The 26031-nt window shown below is 51.9% G+C and overlaps 1 protein-coding gene across 1 annotated transcript in view; it reads left to right on the forward strand.

Annotated features, from left to right (window-relative positions):
• MYH14 (myosin heavy chain 14) overlaps positions 1-26031 on the forward strand; it is a 76877-nt gene that overhangs the window by 49527 nt on the left and 1319 nt on the right. The window contains exons 23-39 of the mRNA XM_052656084.1: positions 928-1065; positions 3243-3366; positions 3931-4102; positions 5926-6138; positions 6707-6851; positions 8186-8392; positions 10219-10323; positions 10421-10573; positions 11724-11972; positions 15359-15571; positions 16143-16355; positions 17480-17641; positions 18607-18735; positions 19293-19381; positions 19476-19599; positions 22404-22612; positions 24436-24544. Coding sequence (XP_052512044.1) covers positions 928-1065; positions 3243-3366; positions 3931-4102; positions 5926-6138; positions 6707-6851; positions 8186-8392; positions 10219-10323; positions 10421-10573; positions 11724-11972; positions 15359-15571; positions 16143-16355; positions 17480-17641; positions 18607-18735; positions 19293-19381; positions 19476-19599; positions 22404-22612; positions 24436-24544 — 2754 coding nt within the window. The remainder of the gene's footprint in view (positions 1-927; positions 1066-3242; positions 3367-3930; positions 4103-5925; positions 6139-6706; positions 6852-8185; positions 8393-10218; positions 10324-10420; positions 10574-11723; positions 11973-15358; positions 15572-16142; positions 16356-17479; positions 17642-18606; positions 18736-19292; positions 19382-19475; positions 19600-22403; positions 22613-24435; positions 24545-26031) is intronic.

The raw sequence follows: 26031 nt of genomic DNA on the forward strand, positions 1-26031 counted from the left end.
GACTGGTTTTCAATTTAAGAGAAGTTGAGTTAAATTGAAAATTCAGCTCCTCAGTCAGACTGGTCACATTTTGAGAACTCAGTAGCATTTCAATCACCGCCTCTTGACCCCACTGGAGAGGGAGAGCCCTGCCCTGCGGTTATGGAGATGGCCTAACACAGCACACCTGATCCTGGACAGATGTGCTAGAAAGCAAGTTACTGGTCACAAATACTCACAGCCTGAGGGAGGCGGACACTATGACACAGAGAGTCACAGTGGGGTTGCGCTCAGGAATGTGGTGAACCAGCTGCTGCTGTGGGAGGCAGGCTCAGTAGTAACAAGAGAACGAGGTGACCCAGGTTCCTGCAGGAAGATGTGATTGGTTTGTTTATTTAATTAATTAGTTTACTTTTTGGCTGCACCACATGGCATGCGTGATCTTAGTTCTCTGGCCAGGGACCCCACCCCCATGCCTCTGAACTCATGCCTCAGCATTGGAAGTGAGGCGTCCTAACCATTGGACCACCAGGGAAGTCCCAATTGCTTTGTTTAAATAATTCCAAGGACTAGCAGGTAATTGAAGTGCATTACATAGGGATAAGCAGATACCCTGTCTGGTCCCTGGGATATAATATCTGTATCCTGTAGAGATATTGTATATAGATATCTATACAGACAGTGTAGACAGTACATAGATATTGTATGCTGGGCACCAGGTTCAATGTCTCCAACAGTGCCTGGCCCCCCCCGCCAGGCACTCAATCAATGTTTATTGAGCCAATGAATGAAAGTAATGGTTGGGTCCTTCCCAGCCCCGCCCAGAGTGTGGACCTGTCTGAGCCACAAGCCCAGGGGGTCTGTGAGCCATCCCCACCACCCCTATCCATCCCATCACACCCCAGTCCCCAGCCGCTGGGTCCTCACCCCACCTCCTCCACACTCCAGGAGCTGGAGACTCACCTCGAGGCTGAGGAAGGGGCCCGGCAGAAGCTGCAGCTGGAGAAGGTGACGACGGAGGCAAAGCTGAAAAAATTGGGGGAAGATCTGTTACTCCTGGAAGATCAGAACGCCAAGCTGAGCAAGGTCGGTGGCCGGTGAGCCCCCAAGGGTGGAGGGTGTGGGACCACAGGTGGGCTGGGTCCCTCTCTGCATCATCCACCCCCAGCATGCCCCACCTCTAGGAGTCTTTGGACTCTCCATCTTGGCTGTGTCTCCCTGAACTTTTCCCATCTCCTAGCCTCTCTGTCACAGCTTCACTCCAGCCAGTGTTTACTGAGCAGCTATTATGAGTCATTCTTTATCTCTGTGTCATCAGACACCCCAAAGCCTCATTGCTAAAAACAACCCCCATTTCATTACATCCCACTGTTCTGTGGGTCCACAGGGCTATGGTCTCCTTAGAGAGTTGCCATGCCATGATGGCAGGGGCTGTAAGGTGGTATCTGGGTGCTCCTTCATGCGGCCTCTCTGCTCACAGGAAAGCCTGGGTTTCTCACCTGGCAGCTCAGGACTGCCAGAAAAGAAGCAGAAGCAACCAGGCCTCTTAAAGGCTTAAGGCTGGAACTGACATCACTTTCTCTGAACTCTATACATCAGGTGTTGGCAAAGGTTTTCTCTAAAAGGCCAGATAGTAAACATTCAGGGCTCAGCAGGCCGCTCTGTTTCTGTTCCAACCACTCAATTCTGCTGTTGTAATGTGAAAGCAGCCACAGATGGCCTGTGTCAAATGGGCGTGGCTGCGTCTCAATAAAACTTTATTTATAAACACAAGCAGTGGGCCAGGTTTGGCCTGCAGGCTGTGATTTGCAGACCACTGAGCTTAAAGCAGACTCAGTCTAGATTCAAGGGGTGGAAAATTGGACTCTGCCCGTGGCTGGGCATGTGGTGAAGAGTCTGCCACCATCTTTAACCTGCTCAGGGTCAAACCCCTGGGCTAGGCACAGGGGATATGGCATTTAACTAACTAGAAAAACGTTTCTGTCCTCACAAGGGTGTGGGCAAGGGGGATGCTAGCTGAGTCACCCCAGGAAATTAACATAATCGTACATTGTGAACTAATTATAAACTGTCAGAAAAGAACAGAAAACTGTAGAAGGGGATGGCCTGACCTAGGCGTGGTCAGGACAGGCTTCCCGGAGGCAGTGGTGCCTGAGTTGAGAGCTCAACGATGCACAGGAGTCTTCTGGAACATTCCTTGGATGCAATGGCTCTTCTCTGCTACTCTGTTCTATATCTTCCTTTTTAAGGTAGTGCCAACCCACTGCCTAGACTTCCAAAACCACTCACAGTATAAAAAATGCTGCTCAAAAAACATACATAAACAAATAATGAAAATAAGTAAAAAATAATAAAAAGACAGAAAAGAAAAAAGTGCTGGTCCAGGCCGGTGCTTCTCAAACTCCCACGTGCCCAAGACTCACAGGGAGAACTTGTCAGAGTGCAGATTCTGACTTGGCAGGTCTGGGGGAGGGGGGCGAGATTCCATTCCTAATAAGCTCCCATTTGGTGCTGATGCCGCTGGTTCGTGAATCAGACCTGGAGTAGTGACGAGGCTCCAGAGCTCACCCGTGCACGCAGCTGAAGTGCAAGGATGTTCAGTGCGGTGTTGTTTATAATAGCAGGTGATGCGAATCAACATGAGCATCCATCCGAGGACCGTCAGGTTAATGAATAGGGGTATCCTTCCAATAGTGGGAGTCTATACAGTTAACTGTGGTGCTGGAGAAGACTCTTGAGAGGCCCTTGAACTGCAAGGAGATCCAACCAGTCCATTCTGAAGGAGATCAGCCCTGGGATTTCTTTGGAAAGAATGATGCTAAAGCTGAAACTCCAGTACTTTGGCCACCTCATGCAAAGAGTTGACTCATTGGAAAAGATTCTGATGCTGGGAGGGATTGGGGACAGGAGGAGAAGGGGACGACAGAGGAGGAGATGGCTGGATGGCATCACGGACTCGATGGACGTGAGTCTGAATGAACTCCGGGAGTTGGTGATGGACAGGGAGGCCTGGCATGCTGCGATTCATGGGGTCGCAAAAAGTCGGGCACGACTGAGCGACTGAACTGACTGACTGACTGATGCAGTTAACAGTCTGATGGGGGTGTGATGGGTTCATAGACACTAGGGAATGGGAAAGGAGGGAAGGGGTGGGAGCCGGAAGGGTCAGGGAAGGAAGGAGGAGAGCAGAAACATAGATGGGAATGACAGCCAAGATGAGGGGCGAGCCCCTGACTCCCACCCCCACCTCCCACTGTGCTCAGGAGCGGAAGCTGCTGGAGGAGCGGCTGTCCGAGTTCTCATCCCAGGCAGCGGAGGAGGAGGAGAAAGTCAAGAGCCTCAATAAGCTTCGACTCAAATATGAGGCCACCATTGTGGACATGGAGGGTGAGCTCCCGCCCCCCAGCGGGGGCCTATGCACGCTCCAGCAGGGGCGAGGGTGGGGTGGGGGGACAGCCCTCATGTGCTGTGGGGCCTCAGTGGTCATATCTGCTAAATGGGGGCAGGAAAGAAGGCTGGGGACTCGTGTGTCATCCTTCCCAACCTAGTTCTCTTCCTCTCTCCTTGGTATTTTGGGTGACTCTAGCTGATGGTCCCACTAACTGTTTCAGACACTTTTTTTTTTCTCGCTCTGTCCCTTGCTGAGGACTCAGAAGCAGAAACAGAAGAGAGGGAACAGAGGAGGAGGCTGGGGAGGCAGGGAGAAGAGGACAGGGTAGAGCGAGCCGGCCAGCTGGCAGGGGCCAGGGCGAGAGGGGAGGACGGCCTCTGGGGTCTGCTGCGGATCGGGGGCCAGTGGGCTCTCCCAGGGGTGGGGAAGCTGGGAAAGATGGGGAGGGGTAGAAAGAGAGGTTGAGCTCAGCTTGATGACTGGGGCGAGGGGGCTGGGGGTGTCCCTGGGGGTATGGGTCTGCCTCCGTCATGTGTGGCCCGCTCCCCTCCCGCCTCCAGACCGCCTCCGGAAGGAGGAGAAGAGCCGCCAGGAACTGGAGAAGCTGAAGCGGCGGCTGGACGTGGAGGGCTCGGAGCTGCAGGAGCAGATGGCGGAACAGCAGCAGCGGGCGGAGGAGCTGCGCGCCCAGCTGGGCCGCAAGGAGGAGGAGCTGCAGGCCGCCTTGGCCAGGTGCGAGGTGGACCGGCGGGGCGCTCAGCACGAGGGCGCCGCCTAGCGGCGATGGAGGCGCCCCGCTGAGACCCGCTAACCCACAGAGCCTCAGTGTACCCTTCTGTAAAATGGACACAGCCAGAGTTCCAAGCCCGTCTGGTTAAGGGAAAACTGAAAGCAAACCCTGTGTGTCTAGTAACTTAACAGTTTCTTGCGCTGAGGCCAGAAAATGCTTTTTTCTTCTTCACCCCCCATCCTCTCCCCAGCCTCTCAAAGCTGAACAACTCAGAATCCGCTGTGATTGGATAAGTGATCTGGCAGTCTTAGGAGTCATAATCATCATAATGCCAGTCATTCACAATTATTGGGCGCTTTCTGTGTGCCAGACATGGTGCTCAGTGTTTTAGATGCTTTTCACCCTTGCGACCTCAGGCGCCCTTGTGTTATGGATGCAGCTGGATTTCAGAGCAGCTAGAGTTGGGGGAAACATGCATTGCAGAATTGATGGAACAGGGGTTGGTGGAGGGGGTTAAGAACATGCACCGTCCAGCCTGACTTCTGAGTTCAAATCCCAACTCCTCCCCTTTCTGGCCACATGAACTTACCCGAGTAACAGCACCTCTCAAGTCTTAGTTTCTCCATCTGGAAAATGGGGGCGATTATAGAAGCTCTCTCAGGGTTAGTGTAATAGTCACTTAGTCGTGTCGGACTCTTTGTGACCCTATGGACTGTAGCCCACCAGCCTCCTCTGTCCAGTGGATTTCCCAGGCAAGAATACTGGAGTGGGTTGACATTTCCTTCTCCAGGGGATCTTCCGAACCCAGGGATTGAAACCAAGTCTCCTGCGTTACAGGCAGATTCTTTACCATCTGAGCCACCAGGGAAGCCCAGGGTTAGTGTGGGGGTTAAATAAGAAGGTGCTGAGGACATGCCTGGCACACCCAAAGGCCTCAATTGATGCTGTGGTGTGTTTCCTCCTACTTTCCATTATTACTGTTATTTTTTTTTTCCCTTTTGCATTGAGGTGAAATTCGCATAGCAAAATTAACCATTTTAAAGCATACCACTGAGTGGTGTTTGGTACATTCACAATGCTGTGCAATCACTACCATCACCTAAAAAAAAAATCCTATTAAAAAATCACTCCCCATCTGCCCCCTCCCCTCAGCCCTTGGCAACCACCAGTGTGCTTTCCGTCCACCTAGATCTTGCTGATTCTTGCTACTTCTCATAAGTGGAATTATATAACATGTAGCCTTTGGCGCTTGTATTACTGTTTCCATTGCCACTCTTGTGGCAGTCCTGTGACCTGGGCGGGCATGCTCTCTCACAAGCCGGGAGCTTGCAGTGCAGAGAGGTTGTCACTTGCCAGGGCAGGTGGCCAAGCAGGGGACACAAACTGTGATTGGCATATTTCCCTGGGCTGTTTGATCCGCAGTCCACACTGCCCCTTCATTCGGCTCCTCTTTGCAAGAGCTCAATCCTAGAGGGGTTATGAGGAGGAGTTCAGGGGTCAGCCACCCACTGACCACATGACCAGGGCAAGTACTTTCCCACTCTGCGCCCCAGTTTCTTGTGTGACCATGAACATCACATGGGATGATAAAGCAGAAGGCTCTCAAGTGGAGGGAACTTAATAAGTATCCTTGTGATACCAATGGTGTCATCCCCATTTTACAGCTAGGGAAGTTGAGGCTCTGAGTCCTAGAGCCACGTGTCCAAGAACAGAGCTGGGATTCGAATCTGGAACTGGCCATGTCTAGTCCCTCCACGCCCCCAGAAATCATCCCCACCCCCTGCCTGTCCTTGTACTAACCCCCTTGGTCCTTGTCTACCTCCAGGGCAGAGGAAGAGGGTGGAGCCCGGGCCCAGCTACTCAAATCCCTGAGGGAGGCGCAGGCTGGGCTGGCTGAGGCCCAGGAGGACCTGGAGGCTGAGCGTGCAGCCAGGGCCAAGGCAGAGAAGCAGCGCCGGGACCTGGGCGAGGAGCTGGAGGCACTGCGGGGCGAGCTGGAGGACACGCTAGACTCCACCAATGCACAGCAGGAGCTCCGGTGAGGCTGGGCGGCCAGCAGCTGGCCCCAGTTGGGCACCTGTGGAGCCAGGTTGGGAGGAGAGGAAAAGGACATGGGTCCAAACTCTCCATCTGCACAGATGCTGAGCCATTCACCAGCTGTTTTCTGGGCACTGGCTGTGGACCAAGCTGGGGACATAAATGGGTCAGACTCAGGCATTGTCCTCTGGAACTCCCAGTCCAGGAGTAGGCGGATTCAGGCAAAGACAGACCCGGTCCAGAGCTAAGCGAGCTTTAATGGAGTAGGACAGGCCATCGTGGGTGATCAGAGAAGACCCCTGTATCACTCTATGGGAGAGAGTCCAAGAAGACTTCTTGAGAAGGGGGTGTTTTGAATAGGGTTTTGACAGATGCATAGGAGCTCACTCTTAAAGCCACACTCCTCCTGCAGCATCCCCACCCATACTCCTCGGGGAATATAGAATGAAGTCCCCATCCTTGGAGGGAAAGAGTAAGAAGAGGCACAACCAGCTGTCGGGGGCTGCCCTAAAGTCCCACTTTTCCTCTATTCTGAAATTCTATTCCCTGTCCCCCTTCCCCAATAAAAGGTCCAAGAGAGAACAGGAGGTGACGGAGCTGAAGAAGGCTCTGGAGGAGGAGACGCGCATTCACGAGGTGGCAGTGCAGGAGCTGCGGCAGCGCCATGGCCAGGCCCTGGGAGAGCTGGCGGAGCAGCTGGAGCAAGCCCGGAGGGTGGGTCGGGACGGGGCTGGGGTTTCTGGGGAGCCACGGGGAGGCAAAGGGGGATGCTGGGTGGAGGAGGCGTGTTTGGCTGGTCCTAGGCCAGCTCGCCTCTCTTCTCAGGTGTTCATGTCTCTGATCCATCTTTTTTTAAAAAACAATTCTATTTATTTATTATTGGCTGTGCTGGGTCTCGTTGCTGCTCGGGCTTTTCTGTAGCTGTGGTGAAGGGGGGCTGCTCCCTAGCTGCCGTGCTCGGGATTCTCACTGCAGTGGTTTCTCTGGTCGCAGAGCCAGGCTCTAGAGCCTTCAGGGTTCAGTGGTTGTGCCTCCCAGGCCCTGGAGCACAGGCTCCATGGTTGCGGCCCCGGGGCAGAGTTGCTCTGCAGGCGTGTGGGATCTTTCTGGACCGGGGATCGAACCCATGTCTCCTGCATTGGCAGGTGGATTCTTTACCACTGAGCCACCAGGGAAGCCCCCCGATCCATCTTTCATTCAGCGAACGTTCGTTGAACATGTGCTATGTTCCCGGTGTGACACTGAGGGCCCCAAGTATGAACCAGACAGTCAGCACCCACTTTTATTGCGCAGATGGTGTTTTAGCAGGAGAAGCAGAATGTAAACACTCTAAACAGATTCATAGACTAGATCAGGGTTGTGAGTGCTATGGGAAGATGATGAACAACAAGTGGGCTCAGAATGCTAATTGTGGGGCGAGGGGGGCATTTTGTGATTTGAAATAGAGAAAGCCATGGAGAGATTTTATGAAAAGGTGACCTCTGAGTCAAAAACTGCAGGAAGGGGCTTCCCAGGAGGCTCAGTGGTAAAGAATCTGCCCGCCAATGCAGGGGACATGGGTTCAGTCCCTGGGCCGGGAAGATCCACCTGCCTTGGGATAACTAAGTCCCTGTACCACAACTATTGAGCGTGTGCTCTAGAGCCCAGGAGCCAAAACTACTGAAGCGCGCGTGCCCTAGAGCCCATGCTCCGCAACAAGAGAAACCACGGCCATGTGAAGCCCATACATGGCAACTAGAGAGCAGCCCCTGCTCACCACAGCCTGAGAAAGCCCCCTCAAGAAACAAAGACCCAGCACGGGTAATAAACAAGGTCATAATAAAAAAAAATTAAGGACGCGAAGGGCGACCCCATCTTGGCATCCTGGGAAACATGTTCCGGGCAGAGGGAACAGTCAGTGCAAAGGCCCTGGGGCAGGAGTGCGCCTGTCTCTTTAAGGAATGGTGAGGGGTTCCAGAGGAAATAGTGCAAAGGACGAGGGGCATGCATGTGCCTGGCCTGGTAGAGAAAGGGAGTCATGAATCTCTGCCGTCTCTCTCCCACCTCAGAGCAAAGGCACGTGGGAGAAGACCCGCTTGACTCTGGAGGCTGAAGTGTCTGAGCTGCGGACGGAGCTTAGCAACCTGCAGACCGCGCGGCAGGAGGGTGAGCAGCGGAGGCGTCGCCTGGAGTCACAGCTGCAGGAGGTGCAGGGCCGCGTGGGAGACGGGGAGCGGGCCCGAGCAGAGGCTGCGGAGAAGCTGCAGCGAGCCCAGGTGAGTGGGGCGGCCAGCTCAGCGGTGGTTTCTGCTGTGTGACTTTGGGTGAGATGCCTGCCCTCTCTGGGCTTCAGTTTGGTCCACATCAACCCTGCTGTCCCTGCCAACTTCTTCAGCATTATCACACATTAACAGCTAGTAACTGGTGAGTGGTTGCTATATACCAAACATCCTGTGTATTTTTACTAAAGCCTCCTGGCTCTCCTCTGAAGGAAGTGCTAATATTGTTCCCATTTTACACACAGGAAACTGAGACCCAGGGAGGTGAAGCTGGTTGTCTAAGGTCCCTCAGAGCCAAAGCATGAATCCAGGCATGACTGACCTTGCGGCTCTTAACCCTGCTGCAGTGCCCACCTTTCACCCTCTTATCTTCTGGCTGTAAATAATCCACGGTCTGATTAGAAAAACCCAGGGTGAACATTTAAACCTGTAGGTAGAAAATGTCATACTGTGATTGCTGGGAGAGATGTGGGTTTTTTTAATTGTATTATGTTTTTTAACTAAATGACCAATACCTGTTTATTGCTGAGAACACGAGGCCAGGAGCTGCATCCAGGATCATGTGGTGGTGATTTGGATGCCAGGAGAACAGCTTTATTGAAATATAACTCACATACTGTATAACTCACCCATTTAAAATCAAACCAGTCCATCCGAAAGGAAATCAACCCTGAATATTCATTGGAAGGACTGATGCTGAAGCTGAAGCTTCAATACTTTGGCCCCCTGATATGAAGAGCTGACTCTTAGAAAAGACCCTGAGGCTGGGAATGATTGAGGGCAGGAGGAGAAGCGGGTGACAGAGGATGAGACCGTTACATAGCATCACTGATTCAATGGCCATGAGTCTGAGCAAACTCCAGGAGATAGTGAAGGACAAGGAAGCTTGGTGTGCTACAGTCCGTGGGGTTGCAAAGAGTTGGACACCACTGAGCAACTGAACAACGAGTTTTAGTATATTCATAGAGTTGTACATTTATCACCATAATCTAATTTTAGGACTTTTTCATCACCCTGGAAAGAAATCCTGTGCGAGAGTTAGGGTTACGGTCCCCCAGTCTCACCCCCTGCCCTAGCAATTACTAATCTACTTTGTCTCTTTAGATTTCCTATTCCGGACACTTCATAGAAATGGAATCATACACTATGTGTCTTGTGCCTGACTTCACTCACTTAGCATGATGTTGTCAAGGTTTATCCACGTTGTAGCATCTATCTGTGCTTCATTGTTTTCATGGCTGGATAATATTCCATTGTCTAGAGAGACCACATTTTGTTTATCTAGTCATCTGTGGATGGACGTTTGGGTTGTTTCCACCTTTTGGCAGTTGTGAATGCTGCTTCTGTGAAGACCCTTGTACAGGTTTTTGCATGGACTTGTTTTCATTTCTCCTGGGTATGGACCCAGGAGCGGAATTGCTGGGCCCTGTGGAAACTCTGGTTTAACATCCTTGGTGGCTCAGATGGTAGCGTCTGCCTGCAATGCAGGAGACCTGGGTTCGATTCCTGGGTTGGGAAGATCCCCTGGAGAAGGGAATGACAACCCACTCCAGTATTCTTGCCTGGACAATCCCATGGACAGAGGAGCCTGGTGGGCTATGGTGCATGGGGTCACAAAGAGTCAGACAGGACTGAATGACTAACACTTTCACTTTCACGTGGAAACTCTGCATTTAACCATTTTAAGGAGGTGCCAGACTGATTATCGTGGCGGCTGCACCCTTTTACATCCCCACCAGCAGTGGGTAGTGGGGATCTGAGGCAGGAAAGCAGGGGGGTCGGCTGGCAGGAAGCTGCCATGATCAGATGCCCCTTCCCCACAGGCTGAACTCGAGAATGTGTCCGGAGCCCTGAGTGAGGCCGAGTCCAGAGCCATCAGGCTGAGCAAGGAGCTGACCAGCATGGAGGCCCAGCTCCACGATGCCCAGGTGACTCCAGCTCCCATCTCACCACCCGCTCCCTAACCCAGACCGCGCCCCCCACCCTCCTGCCCACACTAAACATCATCCTCCCGTCCACCTGCAGGAGCTGCTGCAGGAGGAGACCAGGGCGAAGCTGGCCCTGGGGTCCCGGGCGCGAGCCCTGGAGGCGGAGGCAGCCGGGCTGCGGGAGCAGCTGGACGAGGAAGCCGCCGCCAGGGAGCGGGCGGGCCGCGAGCTGCAGGCTGCCCAGGCCCAGGTGAACAGCCCTGCAGGGAGACCCCCACACGGCTCCTCCTGGGTTCCATGGCTCATGGGGTGACCCCACAGGCCAGCGTGTCACAAGCCAGACCGCTGCAAGCCAGACTCCCCTCCTCGCTGTCCCCACAGCCCTAGCCCTGCGCAAACTTCATCCTCTTTCACCTGGGTCCTCCTCTCAGCCTACCTTCACACCTCCCTGCCTCTAGTCTCTCCCCTTCTGGCTCATCCTTCATGTGGTCTTTCTAATCCCCAAGCTGATGCTGCCCTGTCTTTGCTCACAGACCTCCCAGGGCTTTCCAGCTACCTGCCCTGGACAAAACCCATGCCTCTCACCAGGCTGTCAGAGAACCTGCATTCTCCGGGCCTTCTTTCACCGTTAGCTATATTCATCTCTTATCTCTCTTTCCTCACTTCATGTAGGAAAACGCTTTTCATTTATTAGGACTTAGCATCCACCTCTCCTGTTCTAAGAAATTCCTCACTACCCCTCTCTGAGCTTCCTTAACCCTTCTTTCTCCTTTGTCCCCACTCCAGTCACCCTGACTGGCTAGGACTGTCATTGCCCATGAGTGCCCCCACCAGACTGAAAGCTCCCTGAAGGTGGGACCCCCATCAGAGTTAGATCTGGGTCCCCAGCCTAAGCCTGATATATGGGATGCCTTGAGAAATGCCTGTTGAATGAATGATGAATGTATACCTGTGAATATACTTCTTTAACTGGAAAACTCCTATGCATACTTCAAGATCCATCACAAATGCTCCATCCTCCAGGAAGTCTCTTGAATGTTCTCAATAGATTTTTGAACCCGTCTGGTGGACTCCTGTGGCTTCCCTATTTCTACCTTAGCCTCTATCATCCTGGTTGTGACACTCAGTCTTCCCCATCAGACTGGGGGTTCCCCAGGGCAGAAACCATGCCTGATTCATCTTCTGGGTCCTGTGGAAACCATTTAAACGTCCTGGAGGAGCTGGGGCTCTGAGAATTCACAACCTCATCCCTACTCTTCAGGCAGAAGTGCCCAATGGAGTGAATCATTTCCCCCTTTGGGCCTCAGTCTCCTCATCTGGGAAATGGGGCCCCACCAGCTCACACCCGGGTCACTGACATGGTGCCACCCTCCCTCTCTCTCCTCCACTCCCAACCCCAGCTCTCAGAGTGGCGGCGGCGCCAGGAAGAGGAGGCAGGGGCCCTGGAGGCAGGGGAGGAGGCTCGGCGCCGGGCAGCCCGAGAGGCTGAGGTCCTGAACCAGCGCCTGGCAGAAAAGGCGGAAGTGGTGGAGCGGCTGGAGCGGGGCCGCCGGCGGCTGCAGCAGGAGCTGGATGATGCCACAGTGGACCTGGAGCAGCAGCGGCAGCTCGTGAGCGCACTGGAGAAGAAGCAGCGCAAGTTCGACCAGGTGAGGCACCTTGGGTTAGCCACCTGGGGAACTGGGATGCTCACCCATGCTGCCCGTCACGGTCATTGTGAGCGCTCAGTAACAGGTGATGTCACAGCTCAGCTGTGAACCTGTGAGGACCTTTGGGCAAGATGCCTCTTCCCTCTGAGCCTCTGTAGGATAGAATGCCCATTGATCCTGACTTAGGTCTCCTGCCCCCAATTAATTACTGCTGGTACCCACTGTTATTCCCAAAGGCGTCCTGCAGATACACCAGAGGGTACTTAGGAAGGCGAAAGGAAATAACACATCTTGCTTCTCCTGCTGACTCACTGTGGACCTCAGGCAAACTGCTTGTCCCGTTTCAGCCTCAGTTTGCTCATCTGGAAAATGGGGATAAGGGAATTCCCCGGCAGTCCAGTGGTTAGGGCTGCGTGCTCTCACTGCTGCTGTTGCTGTTCAGTCACTAAGTAGTGTCTGACTCTTTGCGACCCCATGGACTGCATCGCTCCAGTGCGAGCCCTGGTTGGGGAACTAAGATCCCACAAGCTATGCGGTACAGCCAAAAGAAAGAAGAAGAAGAAAGAAATTGGAAGTGGGGGTCATACTAAGCATCTGACAATCTAAGAATGGAATAAAATTCTCAGAACCCCAGAGCGTCAAGATCAGGCAACCCTGAGGTTCACATCCCAGGTGGGGCCCTTTCTGGCTGTGTGGCTTGGGTAAATTGCACCGTCTCTCTGCCTCATTTTCTTCATCTGGAAAATGGGAGAGTCCTTATTTTTGCCTTTATTGTTGAAAGGAATTTTCACTGGCTGTTGAATTTCAGGTTTTATTCTTTCCACACTGGGAAGAGATCATTCCATGTTCTGGGGCCTCCACTGTTTCATATTTAAAGTTAACAATCATCTAAGTCATGGTTTCCCTGTAGGTAATGTGATGTGGTTTTCTAGCTGGTTCGGACTGTTTTCTCTTTATCTTTGCTTTTTAGCAGTTTGACTATGATATCCAGCTGTGGGGTTTTGTGTTTATTCTACTTCAGTTTGCCAAGCTTCCAACAGCTTTGGGTTAGTGTTCTTGATCAGATGTGGAAATCTTCAGCCATTATTTTTTCAAATATTTTTCTGCCCCATTTTCTCTTTCTTCCCTTCTCTTCTCAAACTCCAAATACATGTATGTTCGATTGCTTAATACTATTTCATAGATCATTGAAAAAATTTTTAAATAATTAATTTGTGTTATATATATATATATATATATAGAGAGAGAGAGAGAGAGAGAGGGATAGTTAAGCAGGAGATGGCAAGAGTGAACATTGACATCATAGGAATCAGTGAGCTAAAATGGACAGGAATGGGTGAATTTAATTCAGATGACCTACTATTGTGGGCAAGAATCCCTTAGAAGAAATGGAGTAGCCCTCATAGTCAACAAAAGAGTCTGAAATGCAGTACTTGAACGTGACCTTAAAAACGACCTAATAATCTCAGTTCATTTCCAAGGCAAACCATTCAACATCATAGTAATCCAAGTCTATGCCCCAACTACTGGATGCCGAAGAAGCTGAAGTTGACCAGTTCTATGAAGACCTATAAGGCCTTCTAGAACTAACAGAAAAAAAAAAAAAATGTCCTTTTCATCATAGGGGATTGGGATGCAAAAGTAGGAAGTTAAGAGATACGTGGAGTAACGGGCAAGTTTGGCCTTGGAGTACAAAATGAAGCAGGGCAAAAGCTAACAGAGTTTTGCCAAGAGAACAAACTGGTCATAGCAAACACCCTCTTCCAACAACACAAGAGCTGACTCATCGGAAAAGACCCAGATGCTGAGAAAGATTGAAGGCAGGAGGAGAAGGGGACGAAAGAGGATGAGATGGTTGGATACCATCACCAACTCAATGGATATGAATTTGAGCAAACTCCAGGAGATGGTGAAGGACAGGGAAGCCTGGCATGCTGCCATCCATGGGGTCGCAAAGAGTTGACACAACTTAGCCACTGAACAGCAACAAATATACATATAAATATATATATATATTTGCACGTCTTGTTTTATTGTTCATCAATTGCTATGTCATAAAAAAACAGTGAAGGTTTGAAGTACATTTTAAGTTTTTATGTATTTTTTTTCCTACTATGACTACAAGAGGAAGAAAGAAAACCCTTTCCTCTTTTGGGTATATAAAGTGAGGGGCTGATCAGTTTGATCCATTTAAGGTTTTTCCTTTTTTTGGCTCAAAATTTCCTTTCATTTAATTTTTTTTTTTAACTTGAAGTGTAGTTTATTTACACTGCTGCCTTAGTTTCAGTTGTACAGCAAAGTGACTCATATATTTATATATGATACATATATTCTTTTTCAGATTCTTTTACTTATAAGTTACTAGAAGATATTGAGTAGAGTTTCCTGTGCTCTACAGCAGGTCCTTGTTAGTTATCTGTTTTATATATAGTAGTGTATATCTGTTAATCCCAGATTCCAAATCTATCCATCCCCCCTTTCCCCTTTGGTAACCACGAGTTTGTTAGTTTGTTTTCTGTATCTGTGAGTCTGTTTCTGTTTTGTAAATAAATGCATTTAATTACATCATTTTTTAAAAGATTCCACCTAGAAGTGATATCATATGATGTTTGTCTTTCTCTGCCTGGTTTATTTCACTTACTATGAGAATCTCTAGGTCCATCCATGTTGCTGCAAATGCCATTATTTCATTCTTTTTCGTGGCTGAGTGATATTCCGTTGTATATATAGGCCACATCTTCTTTATCCGTTCCTTCATCCGTGGACATTTAGGTTGCTTCCATGTCTTGGCTGTTGTAAATAGTGCTGCAGTGAACACTGGGGTGTATGTATCTTTTCGAATTAAAGTTTTCTATGCCCAGGAGTGGGATTCCTGCATTATATGGTAACTCTAGGACCTCCCAGGTGGTACAAGTGCTAAAGAACCTGCCTGCCAAAGCAGGAGACGCTGAAGACTCGGGTTCCATTCCAGGGCCAGGAAGATTCCCTGGAGCAGGGCATGGCAACCCACTCCAGTATTCTTGCCTGGAGAATCCCATGGACAGAGGAGCCTGGCGGGCTGCAGTCCATGGGGTCCGCAGAGTCCGACAGGCTGAAGCAACTGAGCACTGTGGCACATGGTAACTCTGTTTTTAGTTTTTAAAGGTACCTCCTCACTATTCTGCAGAGCGGCTGCACCAGTTTACATTCCCATCACCAGAGTGATCCACTGAAGAGCGAGCTGGTCTGGGACCCAGTGGAAACTTTGAGCCGTCTGCCTCCCTTTTGTGTCTCTGCCTCTGTCTGTCTGTCTGTCTCTCCGTCCTCGGCCCCTGTCTCTTCTCATCCCCTTGTACACTCCTTTTAGCTAACCTGTTTCCCCTACCCCATCTCCCTCACCCCGGAAGCTCCTGGCAGAGGAGAAGGCGGCGGTCCTGCGGGCGGTGGAGGAGCGAGAGCGGGCGGAGGCCGAGGGCCGCGAACGCGAGGCCCGGACGCTGTCCCTGACCCGGGCCCTGGAGGAGGAGCAGGAGGCGCGCGAGGAGCTCGAGCGGCAGAACCGCGCGCTGCGGGCCGAGCTGGAGGCGTTGCTGAGCAGCAAGGACGACGTTGGCAAGAGCGTGAGTGGCCCTGGGTCCCCGGGTCCCCGGGACACACAGACATACACACACACACACGTGGGCGACCACGCGCCCCACCCCCACCCCATGACGCTGGGGCACACAAGCACACGTGTGTGCTCTCCCACACGGAGGGCGAAGGGAACTGTCTTCAGAGAGTCCCCGTGTTCACGCACACACTCGGGAAGTGAGGAAAGCCAGGCATCAACAGGCAACGGTTCATGGGCCGAGCACACAGGGAGAATCTTCCAGCAAACGTGTGCACACACTGAGCACGCGAGCTTCTTCGAAAACACCCATGTGCAGGTGCGTGTTCATGAAATGTGAACGGACTCTCCCGTCAAACACACTTGCTCACGTGTACACACTGAGCACGAGAGCCGCTCACGGTGTGTGTAGGTGACTCTGGACAAGAAGGAGCTAGGATGGACATGTCCCCTTGCTGCCTCTCCCTTGTCTATCAGAGCTCCCCTCCCCTCTAGCCTAGCATAGATCTCCGGGCCTGACCTCCCGCCACCTCAGTGGTCCAGGTGCCCAGGGCTCACTCTCATTCTGCCCCCCACCCTCCCAGGTGCATGAGCTGGAGCGAGCCCGCCGGGTGGCCGAACAGGCAGCGAGCGACCTGCGTATGCAGGTGACGGAGCTGGAGGACGAGCTGACGGCAGCCGAGGATGCCAAGCTGCGCCTGGAGGTGACCATGCAGGCCCTCAAGGCGCAACACGAGCGGGACCTGCAGGGCCGCGACGAGGCGGGCGAGGAGAGGCGGCGGCAGCTGGCCAAGCAGGTATGGGCAGGGCGCCGCCCAGCTCAGCGTGCCCGGAAGTCTCACCCATCCACCTGCCACTCTGGGTTTCTACCCAAGTCCCACCTAGTAGCCAGCCATCCTCCTATTCCCCAACCCACCATGACCCGAGAACCCACACGCACAAGGACCCATTTGGACACCCTCTATCCACTTACTGGTCCACCCAACCACCATCCCATCTACTGAGCCAGCTGCCCAGCCGCCCATACACAGCCTCCCTACCAGCCAAGACTTCTAAACAACCAACTCTGCATCCGACTTCTCCATCCACCCAATACCCGCTCCAGTCAACCTCCTCTCTCCAGCCCAACTGCCCCAGTATCTACCCACCTCCTCTGCACCCCCAACCAACCCATATACCCATTTACCTGCTCATTGACCAGCTTGTCTTCACCCCACTTCATTCGTGACCTTCCTTCCTTTTTCATTTATTTCTTCACCTGCTTCCTCATTCACTCCATATTTCTCTCTGCACATTCATTCATTCATTCTTCATTCAGTGAAGGAATTTCCTATGGTCTGCAGCGGGCAAGGCTTTTGACTCAGTGATGTGTGCTGAGCGTGGGAGGGGCGGGTCAGCCCTGAGTATCAGAAAGAGCCCTCTGGGGCCATGTGGGCAGCAGACTGGAGCAGGGGAGACTGGAGTTGGGAAGCCCAGAGCAAGTGATGAAGAGATGATCCAAGGCCAGGCTGGGGAGCAGTATCTGACCGTGTCTTTTTAAAGCTCCCTTGGCCCCACTGATCCAGCCATGGGTTCATGCACAATTTTGTCCTGAGGGCACCAAGGAGCCAGCCACAGGAGGGCCAGGAGCAGTGTCAGCTGTGATTGTAGAAGGACCTTTCTAGAGCCTTCAGGAATGGGCTAGAGAGTAGTGATGGGAGCAAAGAGGAGGCTGGGGCAAGAGGGAGGGATAAGGCCTGAGCCAGGGCTGTGGGGTTGGAGAGGATGGTTGGGTTTGTGGCAGAGAGAGGCAAGGGGCAGGAGGAGTGGGGCTGGAGACCTGGGCAGGGGCTGGAGGTTAGACCTCTATGCTACTGGCATGTAGGGGGAGCCTGGGCCTCCTGTCCCCTGAGCCCGCCCCTCCCGACCTCGCCTCTCCCAGTTGAGGGACGCAGAGGTGGAGCGCGATGAGGAACGCAAGCAGCGTGCTCTGGCCATGGCCGCCCGCAAGAAGCTGGAGGCCGAGCTGGAGGAGTTGAAGGCTCAGACCACGGCGGCCGGGCAAGGCAAGGAGGAGGCGGTGAAGCAGCTTCGCAAGATGCAGGTAAGGGGTGGGGCTTAAGCCGCGGAAAGGGGAGGCCCCGCCCTCGTTCCGGCTCCCAAACCAGCTCCCAAACCAGCTCGGACCCCGCCCTCTCGATCCCAGGAGAAGCACCCACGTTAGGCAACAGCTCTATCCATGCCCCAAAGGCTCATTTGGTTCTTTTTATATTTTTTAGTTCCTTTACTTAAATTGCTTAGTCTTTGGGACTTCCTTGCGGCCCAGTGATGAAAACCCTGCGCCTCCACTGTAGAAGGCACAGGACTGATCCCTGTCAGGGAACTAAAATCCCACATGCCGCTGGATGGGGACATAAATAAACAGTTGCCAGGTAGTAAAGTGGCCGAAAGTGTAAACGCCAGGGTCAGGCAGCCAGGATTCAGGTCGTGACTGTGCCACTCACCACCCTCAGTGAGTTGCTGAACCTCTCTGTGCCTCAGTTTCTCCATCTGTAAACTGGGTAGGAAAATAGTCCCCACCAACTGGAGTTGTGAGGCTTAAGGTTTTCAGTATGTGTACAGAATAGAGACTGGCCCAAGGTAAGTGATCGGTGTTTTCCAGCACTTTTTTGTGACCAAGCTGCTTGACTTGAGGATCTTAGTTCCCCCACCAGGGATCGAACCCGCGCCCCCTGCAGTGGAAACTTGGGAGTCTTAACCGCTGAACCGCCATGGAAGTGCCTCCCAACTCTATTATTACTCCAGAGTCCACATATTATCCCCACTTTACGCTTGCTTTAATTTTGATATGCCTTTCTTTTTTTTTTTAAAAGAAGTGAGGCCCAGAGACGAGGGGAGAGCTGGCCCATGGTCACACAGCCAGCGGCTGGGAGCGGGGTGCAGAAGCCCAAGTCCTCAGGACTCTGCGTGCTTACGGGGAGCCCCCACAGGGCTGACTGCGAGGGTAGCGGGGCTGGGGGCATTCCCTGTGGCCTGGCTGGGCCCACTCACTCGCTTCGTTCCTCCCAGGCCCAGATGAAGGAGCTGTGGCGGGAGGTGGAGGAGACGCGGAGTTCTCGAGAGGAGATCTTTGCCCAGAACCGGGAGAGTGAGAAGCGCCTCAAGGGGCTAGAGGCGGAAGTGCTGCGGCTGCAGGAGGTGATGCCGGGGTGGGCGGGGCTCAGGAGGGTGGGGTCGCTGGTGGGCGGGGCCAGGGACCCGAACCGGAAAGCCCCAAGGTCGGTGTGGGGATGGGCTAGAGTAGAGAGATTGGAGGCAAGGAGGCTGGAGAGGGACGATGAAGCCTGAGCCGGGACGCAGAAGAGGGAACAGAGAGTGTAAAGGAGCAGGATGGACAGGGCTTTGGGTGGTAAGGCGGCAGAGGAGGGGAGGAGAGGGGGTCTGGCCCGATGACTGAGGGAAACCGGAGGAGGAACTGGTCTGAAAAGAGATGCTGGGCTCAGTGAGGAGGCCATGAGGGTGAAGGATCCGGGCAGGCGGGCAGCAAGAAGTGGACATGGATCAGGGGCTGCGGAGATGGATTTAGGAGACATCTGCCTATAGACTGAAGCTCATTCCAAGGTTATCCAGGGGCAGCATGTCCAAGTGCAGTGAAAAAAAGATCAAGAGACTTGAGGCGTGAGGGGTAGGGAGGCCCGTGCTCAGCCAGCCTCCCATCGCCGCAGCTGACCACCTGCCTATTTTGCTCCTTGCAGGAACTGGCCGCTTCTGACCGTGCCCGTCGGCAGGCCCAGCAGGAGAGGGATGAGATGGCAGATGAGGTGGCCAACGGCAGCCTTAGCAAGTGAGTGGCCCATGGTAATGGGGGGCAGGGCGCCCTCTTCTGGCCATCCTGCCCTCTCACCCTCCCGCGGCCTTGGCCTGCCTGTTCTCCCTAGAGCTGCCATTCTGGATGAGAAACGTCAGCTGGAGGGGCGCCTGGGGCAAATGGAAGAGGAGCTGGAGGAGGAGCAAAGCAATGCAGAGCTGCTCAATGACCGCTACCGAAAGCTGCTCCTGCAGGTGAGCACAGCTGGATCACCCCCTGCCAGCCTGAGGCCCCACTGACCTGGGACCATAACACCTTCAATCCTCTTTTTCAATCCACATAGGAAAAGGGAATATTTGAGTTGGGTTTTGAAGGTTGAATAGGAGTTCTCAAGGTGGGGGAGGAATAGATGCATTCATTCTGTTGTGCTTCTGAGGCTTCTTGAAGGCTGGATCCAGGGAGCATGATGCTGGTAATATAGGTTTCATTCCAAGGCCTCTTCTCCTGGCTTGTAAGTGGTGACTTATAGGTGACCATTGTCTCATCCTGCAGTCACTGGGCTCGACTTTCTGTGCATGTGGGGGGAGCAAGAGAGAGCAAGCTATCTGATATCTCCTTATAAGGGCACTAATGCCATCATGGGGGCCCCACCCTCTTATCCTCATCTAGTCCTAATTACCTCCCAAAGGCCCCATTTCCAGATACACACTGGGGGTTAGGACTTCATATGAATTTGTGGGGCAACAAACATTCAGTCCATAATACACCAGTTCCCCAGGAAGCTAGCCTGGTGATCTCAAAAGCATTTAGAAGCCAACCTGGAAAGGGTCCCAACTGGCCCCAAATGGAGCAGCTTGAGCTTCAACCACGGTCATAATTACAACTGATTTAAATCCATCAAATCTGTTTAAACCCTCAAGTACACAATGACATTTAAAAAAAATACTAATTAGTCACTGTATTAGCTGCCTGAGGCTGCTGCAACCAATTGCCACAAACTGGGTGGCTTAAAAAGACAGTAACTTGCTCTCTCACAGTTCTGGAGGTCAGAGGTCCAAAATCAAGGTGTCATCAGGTTCATCCTTTCTGAGGGAACGTCTCTTCCAGGCCTCTCTCCTGGTTGCTTATCAGCAACCCGTGCCTCGTAGATCCATCAGCCTGGTCTCTGCCTCTGCCTCATATGACCTTCCCTGTGTCTTCTCTGTGTGTCTGTGCCTCCTTCCCTTCTTGCAAAGACACCAGTCATATTGGATTTAGTGCGAGGCTGTTCAGTTGCTAAGTCACATCTGACTCTGCAACACCATGGACTTGAGCCCACCAGCCTCCTCTGTCCATGGGATTCTCCAGGCAAGAATACTGGAGTGGGTTGCCATTTCCATCTCCAGGGGATCTTCCTGACCCAGGGTTCAAACCTGCATCTCCTGCATTGGCAAGTGGGTTCTTTACCACTGAGCGACGAGGGAAGCCCATTGGATTTAGGGCCCATTCCAATCCAGCATGGGCTTCCCAGGTGGCCCAGTGGTAAAGAACCCACTTGCCAATGTAGGAGACGCAGTAAACTCCTGGTGGGCTATAGTCCATGGGGTCACAAAGAGTTGGACACAACTGAGTGACTAACACACTTCAGAAAGGATGGAGGAGGAAACTGTAGATTAAAAGAGACTTAAAAATCATGTACAAAAAAATTTTAATGGGCAGCATTCAACTATAGAATCTAGGGATGCATCTTTGAATAATAAAACTCAAAAGGAAAAAAAAAAAAGCAAGGAAGTGATCACCCTAGGAGTCAGGAGGGGGCAATTCCCTGGTGGTCCAGTGGTTAAAACTCTGCACTCCCAATGCAGGAGGCTCGGATCGAACCCCTGGTTGGGAAAATAAGATCCCACAAGCTGCACAGCACATCCAAATTAAGAAAAATGTCAGGATGGCATGTTGTTTGGGGTGAAAGGAAGAGGTTGTTAGTAGAATGGATGCATGAAGTTCTATTTTTTGACCTGGGCAGGGGTGACAATGATGTTTGCTTTTTATTAACCTATACTGGAATGGGTTGTCATTCCCTTGCCCAAGGGATCTTCCCAACCCAGGGATCAAACCTAGGCTTTCTTCATTGCAGGCAGATTCTTTACCATCTGAGCCACTAGGGAAGCCCAACCTATTAAACCATATAGTTGATCTGTTTTTTGCTTTTTCTGTCTCACGGTTTTATTTTCCAATAAGAGGTTAAAAAAAATAGCATATGCTAATCACCAAGTCGGTCTCTTCCTGTGAGGGTGAAATGAAGTCAAGTATGAATCAGACTGCATCTGACTCATTTCCGTGTCCCCAGCATAGGATCTCACTCGGAGTACGAGATGAATAAATAAACAGGCACTATTATTAGGGGGTGTGGTTACACATTAGCAATATAGTAGCTCCTGTTAATTGAGCCTGCATTTCTCAGAACGATCCTGCATATCATTCTATCAAAACCACCTGAGTGCTTGTTGAAAATGTGGATTCATGGACCTTATTCCAGACTTGCTGAATGAGAATCTCTGGAGGGTGGGATCCTATGGTCCATTTTTTTTTCTTTTTTTCCCACAAGCTCTCTGGATGAGCCTAGTGCAAACAAAAATGTGATAACCCTTGGAATAGACTCATTCACAGTCAAAGATAGAATTGACAGCATTTAAACAAGCCTGTGATAGTCATCTCGACTCGTTTATTTATTGGGCTGAGTTGTACAGCATGTGGAACCTCAGTTACCCAATCAGGGATCAAACCCGACCCCCCTGCATTAGAAGCTCAGAGTCCTAACCACTGGACCAGCACTCTCCTCTTGTGGTCTTATTAAAATAGCAAAAACCTATCCAAAAGGTTAAAACCCAGAGCTGGCACAGCTGTTGGCTGATAAGCCAATCAAGGAAAAGTACATTTATTGAGTGTTTATTATGTGCCAGGCTCTGTGCTAGGCACTTAACAAGCATCAACTCACCTAGTTATGGGAGGTTCTGGCATTTACCTCCCACCTTCCCTCTGAGACTCCACCATGACAGTCCTGCCTTCCCCACTGCTACAGGTAGAATCACTGACCACAGAACTGTCAGCTGAGCGCAGTTTCTCAGCTAAGGCAGAGAGTGGGCGGCAGCAGCTGGAGCGGCAGGTCCAGGAGCTCCGGGAACGCCTGGGTGAGGAAGACGCTGGGGCCCGAGCTCGCCAGAAGATGATCATCGCTGCCCTTGAGTCCAAGCTGGCCCAGGCTGAGGAGCAGCTGGAGCAGGAGAGCAGGTAAGTGGGAAGGGAGGGCACAGCTGGAGGGCAACCCTCACATTCTGAGCAATGAGACAAAGGGGAGCTGTGTTAACAAGCACCTGGTTTAGAAACATCCAAAAGGCATCATAATATTAATGCTTGATGGTTTTCTGTATCCTTTAGGATGCTCTGTGCTGCAAGTAACTGCATTCCCACTATATAATTTAAACAGTAACTTAGCAGTTAGCTATAGCTGCATAACGTGTTAGTCACTCAGTCGTGTCCAACTCTTTGTGGCCCCATGAACTGTAGCCCATCAGGCTTCTCTGCCCATGGAATTCTCCAAGCAAGAATACTGCAGTGGGCTGCCATTTCCTTCTCTAGGGGATCTTCCTGACCCAGGGATTGAACCTTGGTCTCCTGCGTTGCAGGCAGATTCTCTACCATCTGAGCCACAAAGGAAGCCCCATATGCAGGGAAGCTGCCTAACAAACCACCTTAAAATTTCAGTGACTTAAAACAGCAGTCATTTATTATTGTTCATGAGTCTTTGGAATGGCTGGTGGGTTCTGCTGATCTGGGTTTGGTGAGCCTCCCTCACGCATCTTTGCTCAGCTGAAAGTCAGCTAGATGGATTTGCTGATGTTGGCTGGGCTCGCACATGTCTACAGCCTTGCCTGGGACAATTCGGCTAACTTGTCTCTGCTCTAGGCTGACCCAGGCTTGTTCATATGACAGAGTGAAGGTTCCAAGAGAGAAAGTTTCTTAGGGCCTAGACTTGGAACTGGTACAATGTCGCTTCTGCCATATCCTGTCAAGCAAGCCACATGGCCAGCTCAGACATAAGAGAATATCCAGTCATGGTTGCCAAGCACCACCCATTGCTAGGGGCCCCATCACCTGGACTTCACCCTAGTATGATGGTCCATGTAGGAGAGAATGGATGAGCATCAGGATAGGGAAATTCAGGGGACAGGGGGTAAGGATGGTGCCAGGTGTCTGACCTGCAGATCTAGGTGGATCATGGGAAACTGGGAGGAGGAGCAGGTTTGGGAGAAGGCATTGAGCCCAGTGCAGGGTGTACAGGGTCTAGTGGGCAGCCGAGGCTGGGGGCTGAACCAGGCTAGAGCTCAGGAGACAGATTTAGTGGACACCAGGCTGTTGATGGTTGTAGAAACCTGGGGCACAGCTGAGTGTGTCCAAAGAAAAGTGTGTGAGTGAGAAAGGAAGACAGCAGAGGTGGTTAAGGATAGAGTTTGGGGCTCCCAGAGTGTTCTACAAACACAAACAGCTTGAAAAGGAAATTGAGAGAAGAGAGGGAGAAAGAAAATTCCCAGGCCAGGCAGAAGGGAGGTCAGGTGGGAGATGATAAGTCCTGAACCCCTGGGGGTTGGGGCTGTGAGGCTAAGGAGGGGGCAGGGCAGAGTCCAGGGGGTAGTGCGACAAGGTTTGGGTACTGACAGGCGGGGGGTGGGGCAAAAGAGAGAAAATGGGTGAGGATGGTGCCTGGCGGTCTGATTTGGAGACTTACGGTCAGTGGGTCAGTCCCCTAAGAGGAGGAAGACTGGGAGCAGGGTGGAGGATACAATAGAACATAAGAGACCTAGTGGGATGTGGAAAATGTGTAGTCATGGAGACACTTTTAGGAACATCAAGCATCTTAGCTGAAGTTAAGGATTAGGTGCCCTGGTGGTAGCCTGGTACAACCAGGCCTCCGTAGACTGTGGGAACCAGTTGCAGGTGGGTGGGAAGGTGGGCAGAGGCCACTCCAAGAACAGGCAGCTGCTGGACGAGGCTTGGCAAGGGTAGAACCCCAGGTGAGCAACTCTTTTGATTCTCCCCTTCGTGCCTCTCCTCAGGGAGCGCATCCTCTCTGGCAAGCTGGTGCGGAGGGCTGAGAAGAGGCTTAAAGAGGTGGTGCTCCAGGTGGAGGAGGAGCGGAGGGTGGCTGACCAGCTCCGGGACCAGGTGAGCAGCTGACGTCATGGAGAAGCAGTGGGGGTGGGGACCACTGACTGAGAAGTGGCACGTGACATCTCTAGAGGTAGTGAGCTCCCATCACAAGAGGTAGTGTGTGGGTGCTGGACTAGAGCCGAGTGCAGATAACGTCCTGGGCCTTGGTGCATCAGCGGAGAGCCTGAATCAGTGACTTGGTGATCTGTGAATTCTGGACTCTAGGAAAAGCCCTGGTGGGGAGCTGAGACAGCTAATGAGAGGGAAGAAGTTAAATCCTACCCGGAGGCTAGGCCACAGCTTAAATAATAAAGTGGTGTTTATTGAGAGCTTTCTTTAGCCAGTGCTGAAGACATAACATGTAGTAACACTTAAGCCTAATCAGAACTCATGAGGTAGGTTCTATCATTTTCCCTCTTATTCGTGTCAGAAAACTGAAGTCACTTGCTCACAATTATTTATTTAGTAAGAGATGGAGCCAGAGTTCAACCTTCAGCACTTTGGCTGCATATCTGTGCCCTTAATTATTTATTGATCAGTGAATGTGTCCCACACATTCACTTAAACAAGCAGACAGCAAGCATGCTTGCATTCTCTCATCAGCTCCATTTCACAGGTGAGAAAATGGAAACTTTAGAAGGGGGTATAATCCAAAGTCACACAATTAATAAAGACCGTCTGGATCAGATCCTCCTAGACCCTCTTGCCAGCCTCCACCCCAGGCTCAAATGCGACTGACTCTGTTTGCTGTGCCCTTAAAAGCTCAGCTGTGTTTCAGTCGCCAATTATTTCACAAAACAATTGTTGAGCACCTGCTCAACCTGCGTGCCAGGCACTGTGCAAAGCATTGGAGATATGGCTGTGAACGACGTAGAGAATGTCCCTGGCCCTCGTGACGTTCACATTTTCAACACAGGAAGAGGAAGACACCACCGTAAACCTATAAACAGGCAAAGATAATTACAGATTGTGAAAGGGGTTATGAAGAAACACGAGAATAAAGAGAGAGGGCGATACAGAGGACTGGAGAATCCTCCCTAGATTGGGAGGGAGGTGGGCCGGAAGACCTTTCTGAGGAAGTGACATTTGAGTTGATACTGAAGGGTGAGAAAGAGCCAGGAAGAGGGAATAGCAGGTGCAAGGACCCTGGGCTATGGAAATCAGCTCAATGAGTCCCAAGCAAAGAAGCAGAGCAGAATAACTTGAGAAAAGAATGGGGTTGGGGGCGTTGAGTAATACATGAGGTTAGAGAAGTTGGCGGGAGGCAGATTATGTGTGTCCTCTCCGTGGAGAGAGAGATGGCAGGGTCTGGGGGAGGGTCTCACTACAGATGGCCTGATCCATGTGTTTATGGGAAGACGACCAGGCAAGGGCCTGGAACGCCAGGCGGAGGTGCTGGCTGGGACCTTGTCCCGGGGCCCAGAAGAACCACGGGAGGACCTTGAGAAGGGCAGAGACAGGGTCAGATCCAAGCATCGAGAGACCCCTCTGAGGCCGAGTGG

The sequence above is a fragment of the Budorcas taxicolor genome, chromosome 18 (assembly GCF_023091745.1).
Source record: "Budorcas taxicolor isolate Tak-1 chromosome 18, Takin1.1, whole genome shotgun sequence".
NCBI lineage: Eukaryota > Metazoa > Chordata > Mammalia > Artiodactyla > Bovidae > Budorcas > Budorcas taxicolor.